The 23,800-nt window shown below is 36.5% G+C and overlaps 1 protein-coding gene across 1 annotated transcript in view; it reads right to left on the bottom strand.

Annotated features, from left to right (window-relative positions):
- ARSB (arylsulfatase B) overlaps positions 1 to 23,800 on the bottom strand; it is a 63,185-nt gene that overhangs the window by 14,495 nt on the left and 24,890 nt on the right. Inside the window, exons 5-6 of the mRNA XM_061376835.1 lie at positions 19,424 to 19,667; positions 12,341 to 12,411 (exon numbers count right to left, since the gene is read on the bottom strand). Of these exons, the coding sequence (XP_061232819.1) occupies positions 12,341 to 12,411; positions 19,424 to 19,667 (315 nt within the window). The remainder of the gene's footprint in view (positions 1 to 12,340; positions 12,412 to 19,423; positions 19,668 to 23,800) is intronic.

The following is a 23,800-nucleotide window of genomic DNA, read 5'->3' as shown; positions in this document are numbered from 1 at the left end:
ACTTTTCTATTAAGAGACATTGTAAACTCCTTTGAATCACCTGAGCCTGTTTTTGTGCTGCAATAGCAGATGTGCTAGGTTAAAAAAATCACGGACTTTCTTAAATATTATGGAACTCCACATAAATATTACCCTTGAGAAAGCTGTCTGCAACTTCCTCGAAATCTGATACAAAACTTCAGGTAACGATACCCAAACACTTGATTCTTTATAGGAGCATGCATCTGGGAAGGAAAACACAAAGTTGAGAAATGAACCATAACTTAACTGCAGTAAAACTCATGAAGCCACCCTGTAACTTTTCTTTGTGGTCAGAGCTGCTTCCCACAGCCACATCTTTTGAACTCTCCTTCAGTGTAATATTTCCATCTGTCCAATACTTCCCTCCCTAAAGATGGAAATTCCCAGGTCACATCGAAAGCCCTAACAATTGGTAACTGATCAGGTAAATGAGTTTCCCTGACTATTACAAAGGGATTTGAACTGTGATCTTCTATCCTTCAAGAGAGATTTCTCCTCAACAGTCTGTATGAAACTCTAGGATGGACGTTTTCTCCATATTTTCCAGCTCACATCATATCATAAATACAAACATTTTTAATAACACAGAAAATAAGCCTTTATCTTAGTGATGAGATATCCACTTGTGCCAAATTCGTACATAAAAATTTATACAGGAAAGCAAGCAAATTTTATGGGTACATCATTTGTAATTCTTAAGAATCTTAAACCTTAATTAAGGTTAATAATTAAGGTTCTTAATTTCTTACTATCTTCTAATTTCTTAATTAATTACTATCTTCTAATTTCTTAATTAAGGTTCTTAATTTCTTACTATCTTCTAAACTTTAATTTAATGATCTATGCATTTTTCTAGCTTCCCTAGATGCAAAATATTCTATAGTCACAGACTGATTTTCATTTGAAAGCAGTCTGGCATGTAGTTTTATTAGCAGGCAGTCTACAAATACATCTAAATTAGAAACTCTACATCACACCATAAAAATCAGAATGGCACTGACCAAAAAAAAAAAATAAATCCAGATTTCCTTAGGTACTTTGCAGTTTGGAAGTACCTGGATCTGGGAAGAACAGACAGAAGATGACAGGAAGGTTTAATGTTGGAACATAAAAACATATAAATACCTTTCAGTATACACTGTTTCGAATTGAAGGTCATTTTAGCAATTGGAAAGCTGTACTCTTCACACTGTTCAGCTGCATACATAATACAAATAGTATGCATCTATGGGCTGGGTAGGAAATTATACTGGTTTTTCTGTCTATTTGAATTCCTTTGCTTTATGTTTAGGATTAGCACCAACATGTTTTAATTTAACATGAGATTTTTTTTTCTTCTCCTAAATATCTAGAAATAATATATGGAACATGGTTCAAGTTTTTAATATATACAGTAGATCATAGTGGTTATATCATTGAGAGCAGTGAAAGTACCACTTTAATTTCCACTGAACAACATAAAAATTAAGTCTCTTACAAACACTAAAATTGGGACTCTCTCTTAGTAATATAATTTATACAGTTCCTAAAATCTCAAACCAGTCAGATGAATCAGCTACTTACCAGCCAGATAAGACATATTAAGACTACATTTTCAAAGAAATTTCTGAGAAATACAAAAGCAAATGAGCAAAAGGCATAGTTAATATTTTTATGATTAGAAAATATGCTTAGACCTTTATGTCTTTTATTTAGAAACGTAAGGTCTTTTTAAATGCCTCATTTTTTTGTCAGTGGTATGGAAACACATGACTGTTCTCCACACATTTATAAATGAAATTGGAGGGACAGATGGAATGTTTCTCTCTCCTGGAGCTACAGAAGCATAAAGTCTTCAATACAAGTAGATGAAGATTCCCCACCCAAAACTATCAGTTACCTGTGAACAGAAAATTTTGCACTGTTTCACACAGGTAAATTAGAAATTTCGTAAATGATGCCATACTGGAAATTTATTTTCAGCATTTCATACAATGGAAACTTCATGACAAAAATTACGTTTTGCTAGACATGATTCTGAGAAGCAACCTGTTGCTTCGTTTTCATCGGGAAATACACAGGACAAACAAACTCCAGGAGGAAATGTAAGAAATACTCCCTGTTTCTTCAGCAAAATGCATGTTGCTATCTTGGCATGAATGCAACTCATGTTCCTTCTGCAACTGATTTAGCTCTGGGATCCAGTACACACAAGACCATCAACTGGAGTATAAGCAGTTCTGGCTAAAAGTGCCCATCTCATCAGAATAGGTTTGATCCTCAGCAGTTTAAGTATTGATAACTACTGAAATTCAGCAAATCTCAGGCAGTGAACTGTCAAGATGAAATATCATCCACAAAATGCAGGGAAATTTTAAAGTTTCCTCATTATAATGGATAATGCTGTAAGCGTCTAGCCTGTTCTTTCTTGGGATATAAGACTTGAAGCAACTTCATTTTATTTTCTCTAACTCCTACTTCCATGACTGGAGTTTTGGGAAGAGACAGAAATGCAAAGAGATGGAGAAATAGGCAGGAGAAAATGTTATGGATACTTGCTGCAACACTCACGGATGCCATCATCCACAATAAAGCCAAAATTTAGAGCTTACCGCATGTCTCATAAAATACATATATTTTAAAGTCTTGTTCAACGCCTACCTACTTTATTAGATTTTACTTCTAATCCATTCTGTTTTACATGCAGTGCAAATTTAGTCTTCCTGTGAGAAAAATTACAGAGAAATATAGGGAAAAAATATTCTTCTACTATAGGAAAACTTACACATCAAAGTTGCAGTGTCTGACTTTAGTAGATGAGTAACACTGTAAACCCAAGCAGATTATTTAGACTGTTTTAAAGAAAGTACGTATGAGAGTATCTTATTTGTGAACAGACTGTTTTTGCATAGACACTGCTTGTTGTACATGAACAAACCTATAATGAGCAGGTTATTTGGTGCTTCTTAGACTTTTTTTTTTTTTTAGTGCTAAGCACTAAAGAGAAAAATTCTCATAGAAATCAAAGCTTACAGTTACAAGGGAGCTTTGAATAGCACTGTCTAATTCGGAAGCATTTCCTCTCTTCCCAGTAACAAACACAATCAATATGAGACTTCAAGAAGTTCTTCATGGTTATTTCTAGGCCTATTGCAGTGCTATGAACCACTGTTGTTACTGATAGTCTGTACTACAGAAAACAGACAACTTTTCTGTCTATTGGAGAGAAAATGCTGCGTATTTTTTGCAAAGGCTCAAAGTCACACAGTGCACCTTCTTCCATCTACTTCTTTACCTCTTCAACAGAAAAAGTCAATTCATATTTGCTTTTCTCCTCAGTCTTAAAAGCAACAGTTTTTCCTTCATGCTTAATACAATAAATACGATATTCAACAGTGTTTCTAAATCATTACTCAATAGTCAGTAGCAGCCCTCTGAAAATGACGACTTTTCCATTTTAGATATATCTGTATACCCTTTGTCTTACTTATAAAGCATGTTTTTGAAGTTGTATGTGTGTTTGTAGTTCTGATATCTTAATTAATATGACAGTCCATGAAAATGTACCAGAAGGAAAGACAAGCTTCCTATCGTCACTTTGAAATGTGGATGGTTCTGTGGACTAACAAGGCCTTAGCATATATGTATTTTCAACTTATTTCCCTTTTTTTGAACAGTAATGTATAGAGCAATTATTTCACCTCAACAAGGAAACTCTGAAAATGTCAAGGGCTTTTCCAGCCTAGACTGTGACAATGAATTACTGAAGAAATAAGGGGCTTTGCTACTTCACTGAGAAAAGACATTTTGTGACCTTTTGCTGCTTTATGGAAATAATGAGTTTTCTACAAAACTCTGAGCCTTTCTGTTACTTTATTAAAATAAAAATGTTTGAGGAATAGCCATGACCTTAACCTTGGAAGAATGACTAGAATACTGATCTTGAAGAAACAGACGAGCCCAGAGACATTCTAACTTGCTATCATCACGTTTACAAGGACAAGGCATAAGGCTGTGTCACAGTCAAGCTCATCCAGTAAAGCTCACCTATCTTAATTCACTAGATCCACTATTACCCTTCTAATTGCAGTTTTCTAATAGTAAAGTTTGATTCCAGTGGAAAGATTTATACTGGAGCATCATGCTCAGTCTCTTGCTTTTCAAAATGCATACTCTTCTCAGTTTCTACAAAAGTAAGGATATGAAAATACTCTCACTATTTCTAAGTATTCACCTTGATTTTTATAATGGATTTCATCTTTACAAAAAAACACACCACACAAACAATTCAGTAAAATCCAGAATTACTCATGACAGGAAAAAAATCCCTGTGAACATGAACAAGTTGAAACATTTATCCAGATCATTACGTTGTTATACAATTACAGAATTTAAAAAACCCATTACTTTAAATAATAGCAAACTTACTAATACAGCCTACAACGTCAAACATCACAAAATGAGAGATGGTAAAAGGAAATGCTTGACTTTCATTTTTGATGGCAAAACGAGAAAAAAAAACCTCCAAATCTTATTTTTTCCAGGAAACAGATTTGAACTCAATGGAACAGTATTTATGAATTGAGGTCATGTTAAAATGGCCTTATGTGAAACACCCAGACCTCACTTGTATCATTGTAACGTAGCAGTGTTCAAGGCAAAGAGAACTGAGCAGCAGATAACCTGACTCTCACAACCTTTGCACAATTATAACTTGACAGTTTTCCAGCACAGAGATATTTCATTTGAAAAATGTAATTTAACATTTAAGTCAGGACCTGCATAAAAATATAAAATGTTAGTGTTATATTCAAATAGGTATAGGATATAATGAAGCATAAAAAAGAAGCAGTGCCAAGGGATTTCTGAATTCCAGTCATGTTGCTGGCACTAGACATTTTATCAAGTGACTTAATATTTCTAAATTCTAAAAGAGATTATCTACATCCCAAAGGAAATATAGGGATTAATATTTATGAGGCTCACCAAACGTGCAAGCCCTGTACACTTGGTATTGAATACTGCAGTGACGGATGGTTCACACTGACATACAGGTGGGCTAAGAGCCAAGGCAACATAGAACCACAAGCCAAACTTCCTGACCACAGAGCTACACCCCAGAAACTTCACACAGCCAACAGCCAGCAGAAAAACACTACTTATCTCTGATGTGAATGGCAGTGGAGCTGGCTGGAATGGCAGCCTCCCATTAGGGAGTGGAGCTGAGCTCCAGCCAAAACTGCCAAGCCAGCATGAAAAGCACCACATGAAGTGATTGAGGGCCACGCATGGCTCCAGGGTCACATATTGACAAATCCTGCTTTATAAACTTACAAGGGTCACTGCAATCTATTATTTTCTTCCAACAAAAAGACAACAGAGTCTAGATGGTCAGTATGCATATGTATAATTCTGCAGGGAAATGGAAATTCAGAGTAGCAAAGAATGTATCTCTCTTTTTTCCTCATTATTGACCATCCTCCCATTCCAGACTGTCACAACGTAAGTTCAATCAGCTAACCATACTGGTCGCTTTTCTGCACGTTTTTGACTTTTGAGAGTGGATTCTGCATCCTTGCCTAGCGCAGACATGGTGTGTATTTATCACATTTGAAGCCCATGCAGCACACTCTTTCATGCATACTTACATCTTCTGCTACTATTGAATAACTCAATTTAACTCCATTACCAGGGATTGTTTTTTCACTTTTTTTTTTTTATTTTTAATAATCCTAAACCATCTGGATCATCAGTAAGAAAACTGGGGAAGAAATCACTTATGGTCTGCAAAATCTCAGGAATCATCTTTCACCTGGGCAAAATATGTAATAAATGGGGCCTAAAGGAGCCTAGAGTGCCTATTCCTTAATCAAGATGAATCATTTTGGTATATGTATGGCTATAATATATAATGCTACAGCCATTATAATGCAATTTTAATGCCCATGAATGACACATCAGTCCCTGAACTGAAATGGTTTCTCTATTGTAATATATTATATGTTCATTCTGCATGTAGCAGATCTAGCTCCTTACAAGCAATCATTTATTTTGGCAATTAATAGCACAGTATATGAGGTATTGCCTTTTTCCAAATGTCAGGGAGAGCAATGTAAAATTTGATTAATTTTGCTCAAGGCAAATAGAAGTTTGGAGAAAAATCAGAAAATGTTTTTACAAGTTCTCTGTCTTGGATGTCTGCCTCTATGAATAGATATCTTCAAAATAAATTGACTACAATTTTTCATGCCTTTGAAGTTTTAGTTTATGGTTAAGTCTGGAATTTTAAATGAAGGTAAAAGTTTTTTCAGTCGAAACCAGCCCCACCCAATTACATATTTATTTTGAATACAGATTTCTAATTTAAAGAAATTCAAATTCTTTTTTGAAGAGGTGATGCTGTATGTGTAGGTTACAAGATTCTGTGAATTTCACTAAATTCATTAATAAATTTAGCAAGTCAGATTAAAAAATAACACAGTGTGTACTGACAGATTCTGATTAACAACTCTGTATTAAAGGGTACATTTCCTTTCACCATGTCATTCAGTTCTGATTCTCAAAACAAAACTGCCTTCCATGGGATATAAAGTTTCAAGACTGCTTTAAGACAGATCATCTAGCAATGACTGTGTGGTCAGAAATATGTTTGGTTTAGCAGTTAGGGGAATTGAGACTTAAATCCAGTTGGTTTTTAATTCAGCTGAATCACCAAATGTTGATGAAATGCCATAAGGCTGTCTAAAAGAAAGCAGAACTTTCACAATGGAAGAGCTGACGTCACCTGTGCATCTGCCAAACCATCAACAACTTGGCTTTTTTTCTTGTTTTAAGACCAAGTCACAAAAATGGGGCAAATCAATTTTGGTGTAGGTTTGTTTTTGTGGGGTTTTTTTCTTCCAATTCATGTAAATCAGATTTTTGATTTACATGACTTTTAAGTTACTTTATGCATTTTATTTGCACTTTCTTAACCTATACATTACAGAGAAAAATATACTCTGTTTCAACAGAATTTTGGCTTTCTGGTTTTAATCTTCTTATATTAGTACAAACTCTTAAAACTGACAGAAAATATGAATGTTTCAGACCCAAACCCTGAAGACAGTAGTTCTTTCACACCAATGTCCTGCTTTTACATAATTACAACCTCTCTAATAAATTACAAATTTACACTGAGACCCAGCAATAGAGATATATATTCATTACATTTGGAATTATCAACAGGGTGATGAAGAAACAACAAGACAAAAATAATTACTTTTATCAAGGAGGGAGAGGAGCAACCACCTCTGAGGGGCCTGAGTCAGCTCAATCTGCAGAGCTCACCAAACTGGTTTAGTGCAGTGAGGTCCAACCAGAAGATGTGGCTCCCCACTCCTTCCCTCCAGGGCTCTGGCTCCAGGAGCAACCAAATGGTTCTCTCCCTCTGCCTCCCACTTCCAACTGCACAGCCCTCCTCGCACTGCCTTGCACTGCCTCTGGCATCCACTGGCTCCTTCAATGAGGAGATTCAACATATCAGGCAGGGGAAAACCACACTAGCAAGTTGGATTGGTCCATGGAGGTATCTGGAGTGCCATAATGGATGCAAAATAAGCATCAGGAGCATGCAGCTGGGAATGGGGAGAGGAGGCAGTGAAAGACATCCCCAGCAGAAACCTGCTGGATCACTTCATCATATATGACTAAATGGAAACCTCGGAGTTTAATTTCAGAGCCAACAGAACCAATCTCACCTGTCCCCTGAAATTTCTTCTACTCTGATCCTTTGGGCCAAAATGAGTGCTTGGCTAGCAAACATACATCGTAAGGAAAGGAAAAAAGAGGTTATTAAAACCTGAACTAATATCCTGACCTGGTTCATAGCCTGGCTTGTGAGTATTTGTCATGACCCAAGAGAGAGGAGGGAGGCAGTGAGGCACTGTGGGAGGCAGGATTTCCTCTTTGGTAGCAGCAGCAACCAACACCAGCTTGAACTCTGTGTGAAACTACTGCCTCTGGCTGAGGTTCCCCAGAGGCCAGAGGTGATCTTAGCTGCCAGATCCTGCTGCCAGACCTTCCATCTGCAACCAACCGCACACTCCTGCTCCCAGTTATACAGCTACGGGGCAAGTTGATTCAGCTGTCTGATGTGGTAGAAACCTTTCTTCCTTTTCCCCCTCATCATGGGGATCCAAAGGCTGATCTGTCAAAGACTCATCTTGTCACCATGTGATTTCCAGATCCAACCCAAAAGAATGAGGATGTTAGCAGAAAGGGAGAGGACAGGCTGGGCATCTTGGCAATAGCTCACCACCAGACTGCTTTGCTACAAAGACCACAACCCACTCCCTTCTGCATCCTAGTTTTTGGAGATCGCACTCTAGTTTTTCACACCACTGCCTCCTCTGTTACACCACCACAATTGTTGTAGGTCTGCCTTGCAAACCAGATCAGTTCACTGAGAGAAAAGATTATTTTTAACACCAAACACTCCACTAGGTTGCCACAGGTCAGAAAGAGCCTGTGGGAAAAGTCTGTGGTCAGGGACAGAAACCCCTTTATTCTCACTGAAGACAAATGAGGAACTACAGTGTAAACCACTTGCAACATGTTTTAGACCACTGGAAAGGTTTATACATGAATGAAGAAAGTCTGCCCTCTGAGAGAGATGACGATTACTTGAAAGAGTCAGTGAAATAAGACCTCAAGAGTATTTTTTTATACAATGAAACAACAGACCAACTAATTTAGTCTTCTCCCTCTTATGCTGCTTAGCATTTACAACAGGAGAGAAGTACAGGATTTTGATACAAGACTACTATAAGTATTTACCTAGACATGAGCTCCTGAAAAAAGGTAAGCAGATACTGATCAGAAGATTCATCAGATCTGCTGCAGCAACCCTGGCTGACGCCCAGAGGTTTAAAACCAGTGCTCAGTATGAGATCTTGAAAAGGTGCATGATGTTACTCTCTGAGTGGTAAACACACAGGTCAAGAGACCACACAATGTAGTTAGCTCAGTAATCAAGATAGCATGTCCTAACTTTAACTTAACATCTTGTTGATTACTTTGCTGTAACAGTTGAGTTGACACCAAAATAATGAATGTCTTCTGCACAAATTCTTCCCTGAAGGAATGCTTATTTTGGTGCAAAAAATCTGAACAAGGCTCAGTTTTCCTATTTCAGTCAAATATTAAAAATCAATGAATTATAACAGACATTCCATCATTCATGCTAATAAATACGTTATCCATTTACTCAGACAGACATGAATATAAATGCATTCATTAAATAAAATATGCTGAAAGAATGTATCCATTATATGCAAAAGCACTCTGAAGAGTTCAGGAGACCTTAAGTAACTGCGTGCAAGTACAACAATAACTTAATGCCCTACGTGTGCACAACTACAACAAGATGGTGTCTTCCTTAATAATAACATGACCAGAATTTGCTTGATTACCCACAACATCCTGAAAGGGTTTGGCTTTTTTTGTTTGGTTGGTTTTGTTGTTTTTGGTTTTTTTTGTTATGTTTAGCGGTATCCTGAGATTTAATTTCCTCTTTGCTCTCCCACAGCACTCTGCAAATACAAGATTTGGCTAATCTGTATCTTCCAGGCATTATTGTACTTCCTAATGCAATCTCTACAAGAAGGAATAATGAAACAAGATGATTTAGGTGATGTGATTTTTGAAGTGGACTATGGAGATGGGCATAAAGAAGGCCAAAGACTGCACAGGAGGTGAGAAAGCAACCAGCAAAACACTCATATATTTATGTATTCTAGCACCATAGCAAAAGAGTACTCTGATTTCAAAGTAGCTAGAATAAGGAAACAATAAACAGTCAAGGAAAGAGCAAGGCTCCAGAGTGACACATAGTTTATCACCTTGGTGATAGGATGATTGTATGGGTTTATTTAACATGCTTTTGAAAGAAAGGAAAGGAAAGGAAAGAAGGAAAGGAAAGGAAAGGAAAGGAAAGGAAAGGAAAGGAAAGGAAAGGAAAGGAAAGGAAAGGAAAGGAAAGGAAAGGAAAGGAAAGGAAAGGAAAGGAAAGGAAAGGAAAGGAAAGGAAAGGAAAGGAAAGGAAAGGAAAGGAAAGGAAAGGAAAGGAAAGGAAAGGAAAGGAAAGGAAAGGAAAGGAAAGGAAAGGAAAGGAAAGGAAAGGAAAGAAGACACCAAACACACCACAGAGAGGCATAATCGCTGAAAATATAAAAGTACCTTCATATTCTAAGCACTGCATCTCCCTAATCTATCCATAATAGAGAAACTAACATCATTTATATAGATCTTGATTCTAAACTTATTACTCAGTTTGCACAAATGAAAAACAGACACAGAAGTAGAAATCAGCTGAGTTACATATATATATATATATATACACAGTTACTCCTAATAACTCAGATTGCTAAATAGAAATTTTAATCCTTATATGAGAAAGCATAATTTCACTAGCTCGGTCAAAACCAGAATCATAAATAATACAATGACTCATCCTGCATAGCCATTCCAACTTTCAGTTAACTTACAAGAAATTGATCACATTATGACAGTAGATGAAGTACAAAGAAAGCTAGATTTCTTGTCTCCAACAGTGGACTATAAATTGACATGATCTGTTGCATTAGAAAATAAAAGAACAGTGACCTGAAAAAGCACAGTTTAATGTATATTTTTTCGTGTATAACAGTGATGTATTTTGTCAAAACTACCAGAACTGTAATTACTCTCAAATTCTTTAAGAATGGTATCATAAAATCAAAACTAGGAAAAATGTAAAGTATACTAATTTGGAGGTCAGCTGTACCTGTTCCTGATCAGAAGTACTACTAAGGAATAAAGTAAAGCAGGTGGCGTAAAGTAACCTGCTGAAACTGTAGGCCTTTGTTGAGAAGAGATAGTGAAACCTTACATGGCACATAAGGACATGTGGGTAAAGAGTTATGTTTTTGCTTTTAATGGCTCCAGTTTTGAAAGGTATATAAAAACATTTTAAACTTACAGGCACACATATCCCCTCTTCTGTTCGCGATGATTAGAAGTCACATCTCATCCAGCATAGCAGTTCCACCTACTACAGCTTCTGCTCACCTCCCCTCCTCCCTGCCCACATTTAACGCAAAAAGTAAGGGCATGCCATATGTACCAAATAGTGAAGAATCATCCAAGTATGGCTCCATGGAATCAATTTGGGGAAGTATTTACTGAGCTTAGGCTCCTGAAAACCTACTCTGCATGTCTCCCTTCTATTTACACCAAGAATTTGTCTACACAAACACCTCCACTGAGCAAAATCATAGCAGTTCCCACAAGGAAAAGATGGTCTCTGAAGTATGCCTGAGAATACCACATCAGGGCATAACATTGTACAGGAATGCTATGACTCACCGAGTATCCTTTGAAGGGGAATTGGAGTAGCCACACCTTAATTCCATCAGTATGTAGGAATTACCTGTAGACAGTGTTGTCCACAAGCACTAGGGAGGCACAGTGTTGCTCCTTCTGAGAAGAGCATCACAGAACCAAATCTGTGTTGCAGAAGGCCATTTTAAGCCTGTCCATACAGTTATTACAGTACATTTATCTGTCTTTCAGGCAACAGATCACTGTCCACACTGCACTACTTTTTCTCTGCCTGGATTTACTTCTTTATTTAATGAAACACAGAAATGCCATAAAAACACAGTATGGGACCTGTTCCAAAGTTCTGCATGAAAAAAAATCTCTGCTTGAAAAGTCTGTAGTCCTTAACAAGCTAATAATGTTGAATCATAAAACAGATGGTGCTTAAAGAACTATAGAATTGGCGAACTTCAGCTCCAACTCATGTGATTAGGGCATTAAAGATCCAACCCATGCGATTATGGAACAAAAGCAATCACAAGGCTTGGAACTCCTCAGCTTCTCACAAACTCTAGTTTTCCATTCGCAAGGTCATATTATATAGATGTATCAAGATGTGTTAGGGTGAACAGTTCACTGGGAGCTACCTGCCAACTTGGAGCACTGAAGACAAGGCTTGGTAGGGATTTTTGGCAGTGTGCCTCCCTGTGCTCCCTGAGGCTGCTTCTCAAAATTTCCATGTCCCAGAGTACTTTATTCATTACTCAGCAGTGCTTCAGAGCTCTCTGAAATAGGAAGCACACATTGGTCATGATTCTAAGTACTTAAAGCACCTGGAGGATAATGTTTCTGCATTTTGACGCTATTTACCTAAAAGCAGAAGGCATCCTACTCTATTTTGTTTCACCTAGAAGGAAATACTTCACTTAAGGAAAACAAGGAGTGTTCAGAAGATAAACTGTATGTTTAGTAGTTCTTGAACAATCAGTAGTGTACTTACATGGGAAGTTATCCACAAACATAGGGTCTATGTTATGTAGCAGCTCCACTCTGGGGGAAGGTCTTCCTTCACTAGGAGAGATTTCAAAAGGAACTGTCAATTTTCTTCTACAGCTCTTTAGGATTCTGCATGTTTTATTTAAAGGCTTTTTATAATCCTAATAGAGAATGAGCTAATAACCATAAATTAACTGCTGTTGAATTTCATCTGAATTAAAGGGGTGGGAACTAGATGAATCTTTAAGGTCTCTTCCAACTGAAACTATTCAATAAATGCTCTTTTGCATCTAGCAGTAACAGCTTTTGCCCCTTTGAATCTTCCTTGACTTCACTGGTGTGTTTACTGGGATTATTCATAAATTTACAGAGTACAGAAATGGCCATAGAAAAGCAGGGGTTTACAATAATCAACTTTAAAAATCAGATTTTGCAGTGTAATATGGCACAGCATTTGCTAGGCTTTGCATACCTGAATGGGTACTGAAAGCGTTTTGGCTGGGTGCCTCAGAAAAGTCTATATTGGCTGTCCCTCAAAGAACCCACTTTTGATTTGTAATTGAGGTCACGAGGATTATTTAGACACTCTGAACCTTCTTGTGGTAAAAAAAGTAATTATTTCTTTTTTTCTAGCCATTACGTACATATGGATGATGCAGAATAAGCCTCCAAACTTAATCATAAATTTTCTAAGTAAATTCCATCCTAAAGAACTGAGTAAAAGAAATATAATCCTTATAAAAGGCAATATGAGTGGAAAGGCATTATTAGAAAGAACCTTGGTTATATCATGGCACAACAATATTATTTGACAGTGAATGTAAACATGACTTTTTAGAAAATTCCGAATAACTTAAATAGTTTTCTTTTTGCTAAGGAGCTTCATTTAAGACTCAAAAATCAACCAGGGACTCTAAACCACTTGACATTAAGAATGAAAAAATCAGGTAACATAAACCTTAGTGGAAACATAAAAAAAAATCCTGTTACTTTAATACATAAAATATATAATTAAACAATGTGTACCTGCAATCTAAATCTTTCAGTAACAACTAATTAAAATTAATATTGTTCTACTTAATTTCTAAAACCATTTCTAGATGCTACACATTTTAAATAAGCACAAAATTAACAAGGAGGATTGGATGAAAGATGAAATATGTTCAGATAATACAGCCTTACAATTAATACAGAGAAAGCATAATAATTAACCTACAGTGTTAGTAATTCAGTGTATAAGAACTGTCACAAAAATGTTTTTCCTAAAATATGTGTGTAAGGTTAACTCCTGCCCAAACCTGCACCCATATATCTACAGTAGTTACACTCTTAAATAAGGAATGCCTGGCCTTATTTAAGCAAATTTTATCTTAGATTTAATAGACTCTTACTGTCTCTATGTGGTCCATTTACAGCTGTGGTCAAGTGTGCTTTTTGCCATCTGTTCATAGCTAACAGTAACATGAACCAGTTAGCACAAGTTAAAGTAGGACGCGAATTTATAGCATGTCAGTTATTCTGCAGCAACTGCTCGGGGAGATATTCTTATTTTTCAGTTTTTGATCTGTATCTACAATTTTCAGTATCCTTTTAAAAAAAGTAAACAACAGAGCTATGCTAAGGATCTTCCACCAGGATCAAACACAGACGAAAGAAGTAACTTGCTCCTATGGGCTTCTGTTTATACATCAAATATTCATACAGTACCACAGTTGATACTGTAGAAGTTAGAACCGAGAATATTTGTACAGTTCAAGCAGACTAGTATTACTATTGCAACATGAAAAGTAATTTCCTTTACGGCTTTTAATCTGGAGGGTGAATACCGTACACTAAACATGGCTATGAACATTATTGCACAGCAGGTAGAAAATACAAAATACAAAGATTATACCTGCATTAATTTAGGTTTTTCATGTTGCAGCGGTAATTTTTATTGAATCAGGTTTTTTGTTTTGTTTTGTTTTTTTCTGGGGTAGAGTATCACAGTAACTTGGAAATGTGATTTATGCATAATCATGAGATATAGTCCCTGAAACTTATGGCATTACACCACTAAGGTTTGTAGCACTACTAACTGGTACTGAACTGCTTGTTCAGTTAGGTGTTATTCCAGTAATTTCGTGGCACACAATGTGGAGGTTTATAACCAGCATATATTATTTACAAAACAACAGAGAAAAGAAGATGGCAATGTACAGTGAAGTAAGCAGCTGCCTTACATAAAAGGGCATCAAGAAGACAGAAATGACATCACAGGGTCAAGAAGTAGAGAATTTACTGTTGCAGTGGAGTTCCCATTCACTGTGCCCCAACTCTGTTCTCCTTTCCATTTACAGAGCTCCAGACTGACCTCAGTCCCCTCAAAAGACACAGCCTCAACAACGGAGTCACCCTGGCAGATGTTCTGCTGAAGTTATTTTACATCAGGAATATAGTCTAGCCATCTGTGATAGAATAAGAAAGCAGCAAGATTCTCTGTGGAATCCTGTAATTTTGTATATTAGGAGCTTCCAGTGTAACCATATCTTACAATGCTCTAATATTAGAATACTTATTTTCAGACTGCAGTACTCTAATACACTGCTCCTTTCCCTAAAAACAAGGAACTTTTTGTTTTGTCTGGTTCTTATTCTATCATGTCTGACTATTTAATTAAGCAGTTAAAAGGTATTGCTTTCCAATAAAGTTCTCTAAGAACATCTTTGCTGAAAGCATACAGAATAACTTCAGAGTTGGCATGAGAACCAGATAGTTTTTGCTGAGAATATCACTCTATCTTCTGCTTTGCAAAGTTTTAAAAACATACAGAAAGATCTATTACCCCTTAGTGAACATGAACAAATATCTACATGTGATCTTTCACTTCTGTTGTTCTAAAATAGGCAGAAGGTGTCCTTGGGAAGGAATCCAAGATTTTTCAGAATAAATATGTTTATTGTGCACAAAAACATCCTCAGTGTTACTCACCAAAACCTGAGCATTTACAACCTTGCCATATATTGTACTTCTCTGAGTCATATCTGTACATGCTTCAGATATGCTGGAAATAAACATTATGCTCAGCTTTAGTTTGCTCTTTCTTCAGCATTTTTTCAAATGTATGTTTAATTCCTAACATGAATGTAACCATTTGGTACTCAACCTGAAACTTGCCCTGCAAAGCATACGAGAAGATGCTTGCTAACCAGCTTTGAAGAAATATTAGTTGTTTGATTGTATTTTATCCAGAACTTCTCAGTGCCTATCTATCATATTGCTTCGTGTTTTTGTTCTTCCATTTTCCTGTTAAGGCAAATACAATTCTTTTTCTGAGCACAGACATACTAGATATTCAGTACTGAAACCCCGAATATATCAAACAATGTATCAAACAGGGCAAATTTCAGCATAAGAAAAATTATTTTGCCTAGTGTCTCAGTTTCAGTAGAGTGGCAAGCATCTGGAGAACAGATGTTTCTTAAACACACAAGTGCCTTTTGAGATACTTGCTTGGAAACATGCATTACAGTTTAGAATCCCTGACTAGTTGGATTTTAGTACTGTTTTCTATTAACTGTTCCTGGTATTGTCAACTACTATTTTTTGTAAAGTATATTAGTGGTATTACCACTGTATGTTTAGAAATAATTTCTAATATGTGCATGGTTTTAGAGGTTCCAGCTATAATGTGGTGTTACCTGTGGTAATCTAATTTAAAAAGTGCAATCTACTATGATTTATGTAGAAGGTTTATACATGAGATTGCAATGGTATGATATCCCAAAATAGGTTAGTACAGTAATACTATCTTATGCTATTTTCAAAAAGAAGTTAGAAACATTAAAGGGAAAGTTAAATTGAATTCCAAAGGTACTTGAGGGAGAATAAAGTTTAGTAACTACTGGTTTACAGATATGCTCCAACAAAATTTTGCTTGCAAAAGCAAGGTGGCCTGCTACCTTTTACTGTAGAAAACTGTAGCAGATAGACCAAGATTGGTATGAATGGAGAAAGACTGTGAAGACCTGAACGTGGAGCTGACAGCAGGAGCACACAGCAGTTAAAAGGCTCTCATAAAAGCCTGTGTTAACATCCAGACTAGCAGATCAGCAAGACCCCGACACATCTAGAGCGGTTTCACAGGACAGGCACACTGTCCCTGGGGACAAAACAGTGATAGCATCTGGTGACTCACAGAGATGGGACAGGACAGAAAAGCAGGAACAAAAAGACATTATCAGAACCTGTCATGTTTACCAACCTCAGAAGAACACAGAAGTTGTTAGAAGGACTTCATAGTTGGTGTTCCTGGACCTCTGCACCATTGCAACAGATCCTGGGCCTAACATCTGGTCACAAACATCGTGGTGCCTGGCTGCCAGATGAATGGCTTGAAAACCCCTTGCCCTGGTGCCTGGCTGCTGGGCAGACTTCTCAGACACGCACCTTTCAGTGAGGGATAGTGTTAGACTCTGAGAGTGTGAGTAAAAACTGCCTTATTTCAGTTTCTATTTTAAATGAAAACAGATTCCTCTTCTGTTAGGTCTTGCATTGATACAGTGTTGCAAGAGTATTTCCTACAATACTAGGTCAGCAGATCAGTTTGGAAAGAGCAAACTTTTGACTTCCAAATCCCCATCTAGGAGCTTTAAAGCAGCATGCAAATTTTTACCTAATAGAAGTTCACACTGTTCAATGGGAACAAAAATGTTGCATTTCCTCAGTTTTATGCATTGTACGAAAGACTTAAAAGTACAGCTGGCTAAAAAGGATGCAAAAGAAGAAACATGTGTCCCTGAAATTTCATCTTTTCATGCCATTTGTTTCTAACCATAAATTTCCTTATGGTTCTTCAAGTCAAAATTAACTAGTGGAGGCATAAAATAAACAGTTGGATGCACATTTTCTGCACTTCTTTTTTACTATGAGAACTTCATATTAATCAGTATCATGTTAATTCTATTCCAAATTTGGACTACAAATCATCTTAAACTCATGACAGAAAGTTCATTTTGGTCTGATATTTCAGACTTTATACCTAGATTACAAAATTTATGTCTAATGTCTGTATTATTTATAACTAACAATATTAAAATGGTATAATTTTTATATACTACATAGTTATATTAAGAACACATCCTTTAAATACTGATCATTTACAGACAGACATCAGACAGATACTGAAATGGATCCAATATTTTTGTGACTTCTGAGAGTATCCGTATTGTTGCATAAATTCTTCCGAATATCTAAACCAAGGTTCAAATTTATAACCTTTTGATTACACACACATGAAACAGCAGATTCAGGATTACAGTCCACACATACACACACACACACAAAAAAATCACAAAAAGCATATACAACTATTTGTATTAGACTGGATGGAAAAATACAGATGTAACACGCTGATAGGCTATTAATTTCCATTTTCCAAATGAGTTAGAATCTTAGCAAATTATAATTTCACTCATTACAAGCCATCTGGTCCAAGAAAAGCAACATTTTTGAACTTTCCATCAGATATCAACAAAAGGGCGCTCTGCCTTCATTGTTTGCTATCCAATATTCAAGTGACCTTTTGAGCTATGATCATGAAATTCAGTACACTCATTTTTCCTGATTACATCAGAAAATCATGTAAAATTTGGCATTTTGGTTGCAAGGTCAGTCAAAAAGCAGCCTAACAATTTACAAAACCTGACTCTTTTTCTTCCCAGAGGCCCTCCAGTTTGCACAACTGAAAATACTGAAGACTCCCAACTCCCTTTGCAATGCCAGAGAACATTGCATTCAAGCCCTCCACAAACAGAAACAATTCAAGTGCCAGGAGCATGCAGAGGATGCGCAGCTGTATCTATACGTCCCCACATGCAATTTTTCTGCTGAAGTAACCTGATCTGAGAACTGTCAATGACAAAGCATTCCTGGTTGAATCTGAACTTGAAGAGGGCAGGAATTCTGCTGATAGCTGGAAGAAAAATCTGTGGTTCAAGAGTACCCCAGGATCTTGCTATGTTTTCCCACAGTTACACTGGCATATAAAACATTTTACTTTCTCTGGCTGGACAGTAGTCTCCATTCCTTCCTGGCAGTTAATAGTCCCTGGCCTCAATTATACACATCTTTATCTTCTTCCACTTGGAAGAGAGCCATACGGTACATCTGGGCACAAAGCTGTGAGCTCTTTGCAGACTTCAGCTAGTACAGAAAACTAGCCCATACTGCCTCAGAAACACGAGGCAGCACCGGGAGGAAAAATGTAGGGGATTTAACTAACTTTTCTTTTAATGCACGGAAAACATTCTATTTTATGAACTAATGGGGTTTGGGATATCCTGACAGTTAATCCAGGCAGCATGAGAGGTACACAGAGTGCCCAGTAAAAGTCATTAACATGTTCTTGATATCAATCCTATCAGAGCTACGCTTCCGTTTATTTCCAGCCATCCAAGCATGTCTGTGCTGTGCTCCTGAGCCCCTCAGTTTGCTTAAATCAGGGACAACATCACAACTTCTCAGGAGCCACATCAGGTCTACTTCTGTACTCAACCTCACAGGCTATTGGACAGCATGATGGCAACCTATTGAAATGGTTACACTTTGAGCCAGCCTGACAGGCACTGTACTGAGCTAACAAACCATCAAAGTGGAATGTACGCTCAGTGAGTTTAATGTCTGCATAGATTTCCCAAATGTCCCATTCCAGATGCATACAGCAGCAACATGAACCTGGGCTCAGTAGGCAGGAGGGCTGGGTCCATAAAATTTACTAACTTGTACTCTGTACTATGCAAAACCAGTTAATGTACTTCTGGATCACAGAGTGTTCTGGAAAAAGTATACCATGTTTGTGCATTGTTGTGTCCATACTGACAGATCCAACCTGTCAAGTTAAAGATGTCTGGAGGCTTTACATCTGTGATCAGGACTAATTTGCAACCTGGCTAGTTCTCTTATCAATAGCAGCATTAACTTCATTTACTTCTTCCCTTTAGGGAACACGTAACATTCCCCTCTGCCACCAGATCCAGCTCTGCTCTCTCAGCTGATTAAATTCTTCTCATACCAGAATGCTGATTCAGTGATTTGACATGCAAGTTACCTGATAGCTTTCCAAACATCAAAACCATCCAAAGGCTTAGTGCCATTGGTATGTCCTCCAGCAAGGTGCACCAGTGTTGGAAGCCAGTCAGAGATATGGATAAGTTCATGACTTTCTACACCTTTTCTTTTCAGCAATGGACTTGCAACAAAGCCTACTCCTCTGACTCCTCCTTCCCAGAGAGTCCATTTTCTTCCTCTCAGCGGCCAGTTATTTCCACCTGCCAAAGTCTGTCCTCCATTATCTGGAAAACAAGTATTTAAAATGAGCTATTGGTAAGAAATGAACAGAAAAATCCTCCCCACAACATTTATTCATCCCTTAGAAAAGAAGTATTTTCAGAATATAGGCACATTATGGCAGTACCTTCATAGTGCTGTTAAACATTCATACAACATGTTGTATGCTCAGAGCATGTAACAAACATATTAAATTCTTGCCAGTCTTACAAATTGCTATTATGAAAAGTTATTGCTAGAAATGATACTGTACTACAAGCCAATGATTTAGAAAGACTTTGTTAAGAGCAATCTCTGAGGTTTATTCTAAGTATCATTAGATATCCAAAGCTTCCAGAATAAAAGACTTTAAAAATATGTTTCCAACTGCTTTACAGACTACAAAAAGACTCTTGATAAATGCCATCATTAGTACTCAGAATACATTGTTTTCCAGAGTACTTACTTAAAATGGAAAACTGCTATTTCGGTGTCAGGACAGCACCTTTACTCCTAGTTTAGAACCACTGTTTTCCTAGATTTTTAGGCAGCCATACTGATCTATAAAGTTACACAGTACTACACAAAACAGTTTCTCAGGCAGAAGGAGAATGCTCTAACAAACTGAGTTGAAACTAGTTAAAATAGCTAAAGGGATTTGGAAATAAACCGACTTTATTGTATTTGGTGAGGAAAAACATGTAAGATAGTTACAGGAGAAGTTGAACTATAGTAACTCAGAAATATCTACATTAATTAGAGACATCTCATGTAACTCTTTTTTAGCTCTAAACTTCCACGCTAGGAATAAAACCCAGATTCCTGAATGTAACAGAATTAATGATTCTCTGAAGTTAACTTTTAGTACTGCTGTACTGCTGTTCTTGTTGAAACCTGTTGCAATCATCTCAGAAGAGTCATTTATGGCAATTCTTTTAAGCATAATTTTTCTGTATTTTAATGAGGCTAAAATTGTTTTAAATAGTACTTTTTGAACTGACATTCAGTGTAATTTGACATGTTTTTATTACATCTTCCGATTAAAACCCAGGAATTTGAGGGAAGAAACAAGTAGTCCATGTTTCACACCTTACAGAAGAACTTGACTGCAATCACAATACAACAAAATTATCTCCCTTCTGCTTCATTAATTACAGATCAATGTAACCACCACTATAAACGTTTTTCTACTGCACATAGAAGACCTTTTTTTGTTCTATTAAGGAATAAACTAGTCCCTGTGAAGACTTTGAAAAGTGGAAGGTTAAGCTAAATGAAGTACTTAGAAAGAACAGCATGATTTGAAAACTATGGCCCAGCTAGCTTCCAGTAGGGCCGATTGTGTGTCCAGCACTCTTGGGCCAAAAATAAACAAATTAAAAGCTTTATTATCTTCACTATGAAATGCAGGGAACTAAATACTAGCTAACAGTATTTCTCATACAACAATGTTGAGCACTGAGATGTGAGAATACAGGCAGTTGGCAGTTACAAAAAGAGAAAAAAAAACAATAAAAAATCCATATCTCAAATATGGAACAAACTCCATAGATCATACAGAAACTCCCAGTAGTTTAAAATACACAATATTAACTTAGGTAAAAGATAAATAGGGTCATTGTTGCTTCATGTTCTGCACTGGCTTCATATTCTATTCTAAATCCACTTCAAAACAATACTTTCTGAATGCTTTATCATCCAATTTGCAACTGTTTCTCTCCACGACTCATCCTAATACCTCCTATCTGCAGACAGTCTCCAGAGCAAAGCTTTGACAATCAAGGTACCTACAACTAGAGGCTCTGGTTTAAAACGCTGCTTATTGTTAAAGCTTCAGCCTTGCAACTTTAGCTGGAAACACAAGCCTCTCCCAAGCATGATACTTCAACAATCTCTTTCCTGGAGACAAGCATCAAATATGACTTTCATTAAAAATAATAGCAAAAGTCTAGAAAATGCAGTGAGCATATTTTTCCTATCTGTAAGAATCATTTTTGTAATTACATCTATATAATTTAGACTTCAGTAGTACCCACAACATACTATGTGCATTAGAAAACCATAAAGCAAACCAGCTCTTGTCCCTAAAGAAAGGATGAAAGGGGGGAGAATAAGGCTGTGCTTGGAAATTACGGTACTTGGCATAACTGTTACCTAGCTAATGCATTCAGTTTTCTTTGCTTTCTTAAATGGAAGCATCATGCATTTTTGAATGCATGTTGTTTGCTTGGTTTGCGCTGCTTTGATAGTGTTTAGCTCTGTTTAATTTCTCAGCTTTCTTATCACTGCCATCAACTGGTTTTATTTTAGGAAGGGGAATACTGACACTCTTCCATTCTGACAGAATTTTCTTCTGGGGACTGAAATTTGTGACAATGAAAGAGAACACTAGTGAGAGATATTTTCACTGATATAAGAGTGGCCTGAAACAGAGTTCATAGAAGGCATTACCACCATCAATGAAAAAATACACAGAAGACATATGCAGGGTAGCTGTTAAAATGACAGAGTAAAGGAGAGAAACAAAAGCTTCCTAGTTACTTTAATAGGTAGTTTCAATCCAAATTCTTCACCCTTGAAGTAACATCAGCCATGTTGACTATGGAGAAAACTGTATAATGTAGTAATTGTATCATAAATGCAAATGATATGCTTCACTGATTTATCATGCCTATTAAGGAAATTTAAAATCCAAAAGAGAAAAGGAAGCACAATGACTATTGTAAGCACTGCAGAGAGTACTTGCAACAGTTAGACCTGAGTGAACCACAATCACAGATGGAAAAGTTTCTTAAGGGCAATAAATACTATAAGATAAACACCACATTTTCAATATAATTGTATCTGTGGGACATGCATCCTGATAAAATAGACTGATACAAAGATCTCAAAATGAAATAACCTTTGTCTTCAAAATAGTCATGCACAGTACTCTAACCCCTTGAATACTTTTTAAAGTATTGGCAATGATGATTTCCAGTAAATACAACACCTTGTTGTAGGAAAAAAAGAAATAAAAAATTTTGAAGTGAAGACTTCTGTCTTCTGTTTTGATTAAGATATCTGCAGAAAAATCAAATCTTTTTCTTCCAACTCTAGCAACTACTCAAATATGCCATTAAGAAAAAAAAAGGCATATTTTATAGGACTATTTCTATCTTCTTTCACCCTCATACACCTATTTACATCTAATCACTTTCTCACTCATCTTAAAATCCATACAATGCTGTTCACATTAAGATACTTTAATGGAGTATGTTGAAACAGCAAAAATTCACAGTACCTTCCTCTCAGAAGATTCTGGATGAAAACAGCACACATTTCCCACACAGAAAATCAGAGAGTATAATGTATTTTCAAAAAGAAGGTGACTGTCTTTCAAATCACTATGGATTTTTTGTTAAAGGCAATGAAGAGGAAGGGTGCTTTTTAAAAATGTATTTAATTTAATAAAAACCTTTCAACATAAGCAAAATAAAAGCAAAATAAAGCTTGTTCATCTCAAAGATACTTTTAAAAATAAAGACCTATGTTTTCTTCTCACAAACATCTGCTTTTGTAATTAATATTGATTGTCATATACATTAGAAAGAGTTTAATTTGTTAAATCTGAAAACTGTAAATTTGTAAACTGTAAAAGATGTTTTGCAGGAGTTCTTAAAGGAATCAATAAATAAAATTAAACAGAGAGGCCCTTCTGTTTTTCCCAAACACTTCTCTGAAGAGTTGCCAGCTGCCAAACATTTTGACTAGGGCAGTATATATAAGCAGTAATGTGGGATGTATGTAACTAGTAAGCAGTTTCATGACTAAAAACCTCTTTGAAGAGCAGTCAGACAATAAAAAAAACATCAATAAAATGATTCTGAGAGCAATAGCTAGTGAAGCATGTATGGATTCAAGTCTTCAGATGGACTGACTGGAGCTGAGGCAACAGTCTGCTTCATGCTATAAAGATAACAGATATCAGCAATAGCTACAACTATGCAAAAAGTTTCATTTAGGATTTATACCTCATTAGACAACAGAAAACCAAAAAGAGTAAAAGTTTGGATTTAATGAACTCTAACAAACGTTCTCAGCTGTATTTTTTTCAAAAGCAACAATGTGCCTTGCTGTATAGCTAAGTATTTTCTTCTAACAGACTAGATCTTGTTTC

The sequence above is a fragment of the Neopsephotus bourkii genome, unplaced genomic scaffold, assembly GCF_033783945.1.
Source record: "Neopsephotus bourkii isolate Nb327-2 ecotype Australia unplaced genomic scaffold, CSIRO-AGI_Nbou_v1 NB_1740, whole genome shotgun sequence".
In the NCBI taxonomy this organism is placed as follows: domain Eukaryota; kingdom Metazoa; phylum Chordata; class Aves; order Psittaciformes; family Psittacidae; genus Neopsephotus; species Neopsephotus bourkii.
The sequence above is the reverse complement of the archived record's forward strand: the minus strand, read 5'-3'. Positions and strand labels throughout refer to the sequence as shown.